Here is an 11496-nt window from a genome sequence, read left to right as displayed (position 1 = left end):
CGTTTACGACGAAAGTTAGATTCCTCGTAATTTCGTTGTAAAGCCCATGTAAATTTACGACGAAATATTTTCGTCGTAAATTTCGTTGTTATAGGCACGTTTTCTTGTAGTGATACACCAAAAAGCATACGAAAAATTTTGCGGTTATAATCTCCATGCAATCAGATTTTAAAAATACGTAAGTCATTATTTTACTGCTGGGAAATAATTTATCAGTAACAAATGCATAATATTATGACGGAATAGTCAATCGTTACATGTTACCATAGACGTTGTGACTATTACTAAGTACGCGTAGCACATAAGGCAAAAGTGTCTAATTATGAGTTTGAAAATACGTTACTTTGCATTAACAGGAGACAGAAGCCAAACGATCTCCACTCTTCTTCTCTTCCATATAAATAATCATCGAATCGAGAACACCATTATCCTCTCCAGCCGAAAAATAATCTGATATTCAACTTCAACTCACTTACATGAATCCCAAAAAGCTGATATGATAACCCTTGAGACCATGCCTAATGACATGCTCATGGTTATTGTTTCCAAGGTTGGGGCCACCTCCTCTCTTGACTACTTCAACACTATCACCTCTTGCAAGTCACTAAATTTTGGTTTTAACAACCACTTTGTCGCCAAAGATCTGAATCTGGCACACTTGATTAAGAGACCCCTGCTGGCTTATGAATACCCGGATCTTATGGAGAGCTGCTTAAAATCCAACAACGTGGATGCAAACTACATCAGGGCCTGCTGGAGTTCTTCCATCGTGAGAATGAAAGCTTGGGTCTCCACCACCTACGCCTATCTTCTAAAGGTGGTCACAAAGAAGCAACATTCATCTACGGTGTTGTCCTCATGGCCTTAGGCATGACTGAAAAAGGTATGAATATCATTAACAAGCTCAATGATAAGGAAGGTCCTATTATTTTGGACAGTTTGTGGACTAACATTCAGAACTCACTGGAGCATATCAATGTCACAATGAAAACGGCGTACGTGACCTCGCTTAAGATGATGAAACCTGTTCTCCCATGCCATCCTCATGACATGAACACGTTTTGCCCCACGTGCTTTTACTTCTTCTTCATGTGCGAGTTCTTTGAGTTCGTCTTGGGTCTCAACTCTATCTAGAACGAAGTTGATGTGAAGCGTTCATTACGTTATGGAGTGGATGTTTTACTTTTTGCTATTACTTCTCTTTTTCGCTTTAAATTTAATAAGTGTGGCATCCTTTGCTTATGTGAAGGGATCAATGTCCCAATTAACTGTTTCCTTTTATGTGTCTGAGTTTATAACTCTCATCTTTGTTTCCTGTTTTCCCTTTCTCAAAATATATATAAAAAAAACATAAAGAGGCAATTTAAATTGCCCAAAAAATAAGTTAATCTTGCTCTGTTTTGAATACAACAAATATTCAATGTACGGATTTCATACAACCGTTCACGTACTCTCCACGGATAACACAATTCTACATTGTAATCTAAAAATCATGAAAAGAAAAATGATTTCAATAAAGCTGGTGGAGGAGGTAAGGATATGATCAGATGTTAAATCGGTCCCATATATAAGTCACCAACCACTGTTACATTGACAATAAGAGCAAATATTATATTATTATTTATGTAAGAACCATCTATCAGACGTCTAATATTATTACTTACGAATAACGCTAATCATATACACATCTGTAACATAATCCACTAACCACTAACCTTAAATCCATTGTGGAGAGAAGTAACAGAACAGACGAAATGGATGATGCTAGAACTTGAACTCTCTAATCCTTTAACGTGCCAATTAAACTTCCTTTACAGCTATTAAACAGTTTTACGTCCGTTTAACAATGTCACGTAAATACGTAACAGCCTCCAAGCCTAGGCCCTCAATCGATGAAAGTTTTTATCTGTATAGATATCAAACATAACTCTGGGTAAAAAACAGATCGGTTTCAAACAGATACACTACTAAGTGAATGAAGGGGAAAATGATCGATCCACATGAAGCTGCCGTGAGTAAACGATTTCCAGGACAAAGTGAACATGACATGCATAACACGGGTTTGTGATCGCATTCGTCTCACTTACAGCAGAATTATGAATTATTTTCCATATAATTAAAACATGATTTCAATTTACAGGGCATCAACCATTCCGGCAAAGTTTTGCATGTTCTGTATGCAAACGTACAGGTATGCTTTTCCTATTACACGCTTAACATTATCTACGTAACATGAACACTATAAAAAAACAACGCTCAACAGGAGAACAGCGGAAAGCTAGACAAATGAGGAAGGCCATTATTATCGCCAGAAGACAAGCGTTCAAGCTAAAGAGTATTCCTCTTCACTTCACAACAATTCCTATGTCTTAGCTTCGCTACCCTATATCAGTAAAACTTCTACTCACTGTATTTTGTTGTATCAATTAAATGCAGATAGAACTGAAGGTCTGCAGGCATCGAGACACAAGAAAAAAAAGAAGTAAAGTTAATGACCTTCAAGAATGCCCCTATTGTCGTGCTTTGGTATGGGAACAAGAGAAAAAAAGGCAGTAGAGGCAGCAACAGAACTCCCCTTTTCAGTATATGTTGTCAGCAAGGTCGTGTGAAGCTACCACCCGAACCACATCCTCCTCATTCATTACCATCACTACTCTCCAGTTCTGCCCACTTCCAGCACAACATCCGCACGTACAACTCGATCCTTGCATTCACGTCTATGGGAGCCAAATTAGATTCAAAAGTGATGCACAAGGCTGGACCGTTCACTTTAAGGATACACGGTCAGAATGCCCACAAGATAGGATCATTGGTACCAGAAGCTGGAAAACCACCAAAGTTCAGCCAACTCTACATCTCTGATACAACAAATGAGGTTAAGAATAGGATAGCTACAGTAAAAAAAACAACAAAAGCAGGAGAACTTGATCCTGATATTGTTAAACAGCTGATTGAAACAATGGATGCCAACAATTGTTTGGCCAAAATTTTCAGAAAGGCTAGAGATGCTCACGAACACAGCAACTGCCCAGAGTTCAGAATAAGATTGATAGGTCAACCAAAACGAGGCCGTCAATATGATATGCCTACAACTGATGAGATAGCTGGTTTAATTGTTGGAGACTTTTCAGAGCATATGGGAGATAGGGATATCATTGTTCACCATAAATCAGCTGGACTGCAACATATAAGTGATATGCATCCACTCTACATGACACTGCAGTACCCTCTTTTGTTTCCTTATGGCCAATCAGGGTTTCACGAGAACATCCAAGTTGTCAACATTGATGGATCCACTCGGCAAAGGTCTTACATCACGAAGAGAGAGTACTTCGCTTACCAGCTTCAAACTCGCTTGGAAGAGGGCATGACAATTGTCACCTCAAAGCGTATACTCCATCTATATATATAGTTGACGCCTACACCTCCATTGAGCAAGAAAGGTTGCGCTGGTTCAGACTAAATAAAAAAAAATAAGAGCGGACCTTTACAACAATGTCAAGGATGCAGTCATTAAAGGAGACACAGATGCCAAGTCTATAGGGAAAAGAGTTATATTACCTGCTTCTTACACAGGAAGTCCGCGTTACATGGCTGAGAAATACCATGATGCAATGGCTATATGCCGGTGGTATGGTAATCCTCATTTATTTATTACAATGACCACCAATCCAAAGTGGGTTGAAATCTCCAACCATCTACAAATGTATGGGACTGACGAACCAAATGATCGTCCAGACCTTGAATGTAGAGTGTTTAAAATGAAGCTGGACGAGCTGATGTCTGATTTCAAGAAAGGGTTATTTTTTCCTCGCCCAAAAGCAGGTTCTAAATTTTTTAAAAATTCTACCTACGTTTCCTCTTAACATAGATATTATTAATAACATAGATCATTCAATGCAGAGGTCTACACCATCGAATTTCAAAAGCGAGGCTTGCCACATGCTCATATACTACTCTGGCTAGAAGGTGATTTTAAGAATCCCACCAGTGCTGATATAGATAACATAATCTCGGCGGAATTGCCAGATAAAGAAACAGATCCGGAAGCTTACTGTTTGGTGGAGCAACACATGATGCATGGTCCATGTGGGAAAGATAGACCAAGTTCTCCTTGCATGGACAATGGTGTGTGTACCAAGAAATTTCCTCGGAGCTACGTTCCTCACACTCAAATCAATGACTCTGGTTACGTTCTGTACCGGTGGAGGCAAACTGATCAAGTGGTCAAAAAGGTAACGTAACCCTCGACAATTCTTATGTTGTTCCCCACAATCTCCAAATCCTGAAGAAATACAAGGCGCATGTTAATGTCGAATGGTGCAATAAGTCAACCGCGATTAAATACCTATTCAAGTACATTACTAAAGGCATGGATAGAGCAACGTTTGTGTTTCAAAAAGATGGAGATCAGATTCCTAGCGACCAAGCAAGCACCTCACAAAAACCAATAAACGAAATAGACAATTACTTGGAAGGTCGGTACTTGTCTGCTTGTGAATCTATGTGGAGAACTTTTAAGTTTGATATTCATCATAACAGCCCAGCAGTTCAGAAGTTTCCTGTCCATTTACCTGATGAACAAACAGCAGTTTACGACGAGGATGAGGACCTAGAAGACGTGGAACGCCGATATACACATGGGAGAACAATGCTTACTGAATGGTTTGAGATGAACAGACTGTACGAAGAGGCCAGACAGTTGAACTACATCCAAATGCTTACCATGTTTGTCTGGGATAACTCAAACAAGCTTTACTCTAAACGGAAGAAAAAAGGAACAATTGGCAGACTTGTGAATATCCATCCCAATGCTGGTGATCGATATTACCTTAGGATCTTGGTGAGCATCGTAAAAGGACCTACAGGCTATGATGATTTATACACTGTTGGTGACACAAAACATGAATCATTCCAAGCTGCCTGCTTAGCCAGGGGATCGCTCGATGTAGACAAAGAATGGCAGGATGCAATGACTGAAGCAAATCAATGGTCTTCACCTAGCTGTCTTTGCCGGCTCTTTGTATTGATTCTGGTTTTCTGTTGCATCTCAGACCCACAAAAGCTTTGGATCAACACATGGCAGTATATGTCCGAAGATGTTTTAAGCCACCAGCGAAGGATCCTCCGATTCCCACAGCTTGAACTCGGTCCACATGAACTCCAGCAGTATACTCTGATCGAAATAGAGTCTCTCCTACAAAACCATGACACATCACTTACTGAGTTCAAGGGAATGCCTCTTCCGAGCTAAACAATACTGGACGATATGAAGAAAAAAAAGATGGCTCAAGAATACCAGTTTGACATAGCAGAAGAAACTAGGATCCATCAACTTATGTTCTTAAAACTCAACGAAGAACAGAGGATTATATATGATGAGGTTATGACATCAGTTTTGGAGAAGCAAGGGAAATTATTTTTCATTTACGGAGCAGGAGGTACAGGGAAAATGTTCCTATACAAAACCATCAACTCTGCTTTGCGATCAAGAAGTAAAAAAGTTATACCTGTTGCTTAATCTGCTAAGCTGCTCTCCTCCTACCTGTAGGTTGCACTGCCCATTCAAGGTTTAAGATTCCTTTGAAGCTATATGAAGATTCTTTCTACGAAGTTATAACCGGCACAATCCTCGCCAACTTCTTAAGCCAGGCGGATCTCATTGTTTGGGATGAGGCTCCAATGGCACATCGCCATGCTATTGAAGCCGTTGATCGCACGCTACGAGATATCTTATCTCTCTCCGATAAAGAGGCTCCACAGAAGCCCTTAGGAGGAATAACTGTCTTGCTAGGCGGTCATTTCAGACAAATTCTTCCAGTCATCCCACAGGGAACACACCAAGAAACAGTCAACGCAGCGGTAAACCGTCCTCACCTCTGGCACCACTGTCATATTCATGTCCTATCCAGAAATATGTGTTTTGAATCAGAGGAAAAAGATTTCGCTCAATGGATTTTACAAGTTGGCAACGGAAATGCACCTCTGATGGCTCATGAAAATATAAACCAAGATGCTGTGGAAGATCAGATTGTCATCAACGAGACACTCCTCCTCGCCGTTACTTCGAACCCTCTTGATATCTTATGTCAATCTGTTTTCACAGATTTCATAAATGACTACAAGAACTTGGATAAAATCAGGGATACCGCTATACTAACTCCAAAGAATGATACAGTCGATGAGATCAACACTTACTTGCTATCAAAAATTCCAGGGAGAGAGAAAGAGTACTTAAGCAGTGACAGTTTTGCTGAGGACGAAAAACACTCGGGCGAGTTTGATTTATCCTATCCATTGGAATATCTCAACTCATTAGAGTTCCCGGGACTGCCAGCACACAGAATATGCCTCAAAGTTGGTGTTCCGATCATGCTCCTGCGCAATATAAACCAAGAAGAGGGGTTGTGCAACGGCACAAGACTTATAGTGACGAACCTGGGAGAAAGAGTTATAAAAGCAGAAGTGCTAACCTCTTCATCGTCGAAGCAAACAGAAGTACTGATTCCTAGGATCATACTATCACCAACAGAGTCCAACCATCCTTTCACCCTCAAAAGACGCCAGTTTACGGTTTGAGTATCGTACGGAATGACGATAAGCAAGAGTCAAGGGCAAACACTGGCGAATGTTGCTCTGTACTTGCCAAAACCAGTTTTCAGCCACGGTCAACTATATGTTGCGCTATCAAGGGTGACCACACCGAAAGGACTAAGATCTTGAACATTACCAGCCCCGGGAGCTTGCGGAACACGATCACAAATATCGTATATAGAGAAGCATTCAATGGTTTGCCAGACACATCAGGTATGTCACACGAACTTCTCTGTTATGTTCAATTAAACAATTATCCAACATGTATACTCACCCAAAAGTGACTTAAAACTCCAGGATATGAGAAAGACAAAGAGATGCAGGGAGAATTCCTTACCCCTCTCATTATGAGCCAGCAAGGTTAGCACTCGATTTCAAAAACATTCCATTCCCTGTAACCAAACACATTAACCATGCAACAGGAGGGGTGCCTTGATTAGAAGCCCGTAGACGGAAAACTCAATGTCGGAAGAGCAGAAAGCTTTAACTATTTTCCTGTCCAAAGAGAAGAAATGTCAATGTCGGAAGAGAAGAACGATACCTGACCCAATTTTCTCAAAACTAAGAATTCAATTTATTTTTACGAGCTTTTTCATATACAATTTATCCCTTATAGGGCCCAACACAATGTCGAATCAGTATTTAGTCTTTTGAACCATAAAACCCATTACGGCCCAAATTAACATCCACTTACGTCTGCGGAATTAGACCTCAAAAAACTGCCGTTTTATACTTTACACAATTAGGAATCTTAGTTCTTCTTCTTCGTCTCCGACTGAGCAAAATCAAATTCAGTTAACAACACCAATGTTCTCTTCTACTACACAAATAAAGACTTTTCGTATCCATCTCTTCGGTTACTTCCGTTTATATTAATCATAAATCCAACCATTACAACTTATTCAATTCGACCATTTCCGTCCACAACAATCCCTCTCACTTCCCACGCGATGAAACCGTTAAGTGAACTCATTTTATATAATTTAGCCAAATCTCAGAGAGGGATGAATCTTCACAGCCTCATGCTATTATTCTCTTTCCTAAAACCTACTCAACTGCTATCGAAATCTCTTCCGAAGTTCCCGTCGGTTCTCACCCACCTCAGCATCACAGAGCCTTCGACTCTCTTCGTTTGGGTAGATCTCCCCAAACAATCCATGCTCAACTACTCCGGTTTTGGGACACCCCAAACATGATTAACTCCAATGAAATCAGGGGAATCACTATGGTTCTCCTTGATGATGAGAAGGTATACTCATTTTTCCCTATACATATTCATAAATAAAGCTCTACTGTATTTACCTAGAAAAATCGCTGTATGTAATCATCAAACAATTTAACTCAGGATTCATTGATCAACGCTTTCATTCCTTCTGAGTGGGAAAAACACTACGAAGTTGCTCACTTTGAAGTTGACAGTTGCCCATATATGTACAAGACAACAGAGCACACTTTTGTGATCCGTTTCATTGCCCAAACAGCTCTTCATCAGGTGATCAATGATGGTCCTGTCATCAACCTCCAATACTTTCTCCACATCCTTGCCAACACAAATCTAGAACTCCCCGGTTCGTTTCCATAATTACAAATAATCTGATTCAGTATTTATTCTCTTTTTGCTTTTAAAATAAGTAACTTTTCATAAACTGGCAGATGTTGTAGGTGTAATAAAATCTGTGAAAGGTTTTGGCCTACTGAGCACAAATATATTTTCACCAATTCTCATCCGGTTCCTCAGTGCTCCTTAAGTACTAAAATTAGACACATTAGCTTAAAAATTTCATCTGCTTACTGTATCCCCTTCACAATAATCTACAGAAACGTCGAAGTGTACTTGTCCTTACTGGACGAAGCTGCTGCTAGGTTTAAGGGTCTTCTAAATTCAGGGGAGAGCACAAACTCTGTCATGGTGGTCACAAGTCTAAACCCACAAAAAAAGGAGGTAACTTAATAACATACTTTTGTAACTTAGATTCCACTAGTGACGACACTATAATTATCCTCTCATCAGATCACATGTACCTACACTCCACCGCTGCCACCAAGTTTTATTTCGGAAACAATCTCGCTGCAATCACAGAGTTCACGACGAGGTACAAGTATTTTAATATAACCAAATTATACAACATTACGCTGTCTGCCGAATAAACTAATCACAGCATTGACTCCAGTCTTAGCGATGCAGTAGGCAAGGACTTACCAAGTCTCAACGCAGAAACAGACTTACCAAGTCTCAACGCAGAAACAGTGATCACTACCAAAGAACTTAGCTCAACGGGAGATCTCAGCAAGTTCCTCTCCAACTCTTCTAGGCAGGTTTGTAATACACTGTCACCAACGTCTTAAATCTCTGAACCTTTTCATATTTTAATAAATGGAGCTTCATATTCACAGTCTCTTATTACACAGGAAGCTTATTTTACTTGCATAGCTCAGATTGTTGAGGTTGTCGCACAAAAGGGCTGGTACTATGTCTCTTGCACTCACTGCGTGAAAGAAGTTGGAAACTCAGCCACATCTCACCCCTGAGACCAGTGTCATGATATCAATGCCACGACTGTTGTGAGGCTAGAAACTAACAATGCCTTTCCATAAAACAGACAGTCTTTTCTAGATTCTGATCATACATATGATCGTCTAATACATGTACAAGGATGAATTGTTGGTCGATGGTGGTGAAAATTATGCCACTTTCTTGGTGCTCGACAACGAGATGATGAAGCTCACTAAACAAGATGCAGCAACCCTGTTGGGGAAAAATACCCCGGTATCATTTCCTACAGCCTCCAGGCAGCACCCAGACCCTCGGGTCCCCGATAAGGGAACGCTCCAGGTCCCCGCTAGAAGGAACCCCGAGCTTGGTCCCTGGAACCGAGCTCCTTTCCAATAAATGGAAAACTTCCGACAAGGAGAACCTTCCATATTTCCGAATATGGAAGAGTTTAACCTAACGAAACCGACTCCTAGACAACTATATAAGAGCTACTAAAACCCTAAAGCAGGGGATCGACTTCTCCAAGGCTTAGAGACTAGAACTAGACGGCTAGAATTAGGGTTCTTACTCAATACCTTGTAATCTTGCTTGTTCTATCTAATAAAAGTCTCCTCAAGCCTATCTCTTTATTATTCCCTCTAAATTCTCACGAAATCCTCACAAAAGATATACAAATCTGCTCGGTTTACCAGCTTGTCCATCGTTATGTGGTACTCTAAAAGAGCATACACAAAAATCCCCTAACAAACTCTACTTGATCATGAGGTTTGCATTTCTTACAATCCACCTTTTCTGCAAACTCTAATACTCGCTAAAACCTATACCGTACTTCAGGTGAATCGTCGTCTACGCAATAGACTCCCAAAATGTATTGCAGAACTTGAAGGCCAAAAATTTATTTATCATGTAAATGTGTAACAGACAACGCCCCTACCTTCACCATCTCTGGAATGAGCGCCGTTCCTAACAAGGAGGTATTATAGTATTAACTAATCTAAACGTTTACATATGTCTCATATTTTTTACACAAACTTATACACCACTCTACAGATTTTAACCATCAATGCAAAAAAAAAAGAAGGAAAAATGGAATATGGGGAATCATCAACTTCCGCTGCTGCCACCTATACGTCAACCAATGAAGCGGACAAAGATGGTCCCAAATACTCAACTGAGTAATGTTTCCAAATGAAAACAATGTGAACCGAACTCTACTTCCGTTTCTTTATATTTCTCAGTTGCTATGCATTGCTTCTTCAAGACATTTCAAGATTTTCTCTATTTCATGTTTTTTTAAAACCGCATTACTCCAATGTACTCCATCTGTTTATAACTGTTTCTCATGTTTAATAGTTACAAAAGGGTTCACCTAATGTCAATGCTACGTTTTCTTCTAAATCAATAAATTTCCCCCATCGAATATTACTCACTTTCCACAATGCACTAAGCATAATAATAGAAAATAAACCAATCCTCTTCTCTTAAAACAACTCCTAACACTTCTACAACCTTTACATCTATGCTCAAACTCTACAAACCATCACCATCAACACTTTGTAATTCCATAATCTCGGTTATGCTAACGTCCCACGCTTGTGCGGGGCTCCGTGTAGCATCCCCGTCCCGCAGTCTGAACTGGATCAGTCCAAGATCGGACTGATCAGACGGGACAGACATGTTGGACATGTCATCTGTGTAGTACTGGTCAGATTAAGATGATACTGTCTGTCCGAACATAGCAGTTGAGCTTGTTGGACTAGACTGATCTGATTCAGACAAGGCAGTTGGACTTGCCATCCGATATCAGTTAGTCTAAGTACGGACTGACTGGTATATGTTCTGACGGGAACGGATACTGAGCTGAACGTTTACTGGAAAGCTAAGGAAACTGATGGGAACGGTTATCCGAGGCGGTTACTAAGCAGTTCCGGAACAGTTACTAGGGTGGTTACCGAGCAGTTGCTGGACGGTTCCTAAGTGATTACTGGATGGTGTAACCGATTGAGACGGTTTATGGACTTGGAACTGTCAAGCAGTTATAGGGCGGTTCTGAGTGGTTGCCGGACCACTTAACTGACTGGGACGGTTTATGGGTTCAGGAACTGCTAAGGGAGTTACGGAGACACCGTCAAGGCAGTTGGCCGAGAGAGAAACCGTCTAGGACGGTTACGGACTGAAAGGGACGCGCGGGGTGGTTATGGAACTGACGGTTGGGGAGGAAACCGCCCAAAACAATCCTTTTATTGGGATTTTCGGGGAACAAAGACGGGACACTTTTTCCCTCACGGGTTCTAGACAGAAAGGGAGAAAAGAGCCGAGAGAGAGGGAAACAGATCGGAAACAGATGGCCGGAAGGCTGACCAGAGTCTAAGATATGGCCGCGGGTCTGTCTGTCATACGACTCCGCC

At 40.8% G+C, this 11496-nt stretch overlaps 1 protein-coding gene across 1 annotated transcript; it reads left to right on the top strand.

Annotated features, from left to right (window-relative positions):
* The first annotated feature begins 2491 nt into the window (after positions 1 to 2491).
* LOC111203846 lies at positions 2492 to 5254 on the top strand. Its single transcript, XM_022697942.2, has 4 exons — positions 2492 to 3389; positions 3577 to 3825; positions 3904 to 4235; positions 4292 to 5254. The coding sequence occupies exons 1-4, from the start codon at positions 2492 to 2494 to the stop codon at positions 5252 to 5254; spliced, it is 2442 nt and encodes an 813-aa protein (XP_022553663.2).
* The last annotated feature ends 6242 nt before the right edge of the window (positions 5255 to 11496 follow it).

The sequence above is a fragment of the Brassica napus genome, chromosome C3, assembly GCF_020379485.1.
Source record: "Brassica napus cultivar Da-Ae chromosome C3, Da-Ae, whole genome shotgun sequence".
Taxonomy (NCBI): domain Eukaryota; kingdom Viridiplantae; phylum Streptophyta; class Magnoliopsida; order Brassicales; family Brassicaceae; genus Brassica; species Brassica napus.
Note: the sequence above shows the minus strand (reverse complement) of the source record. Positions and strands in the feature narration are given on the sequence as shown.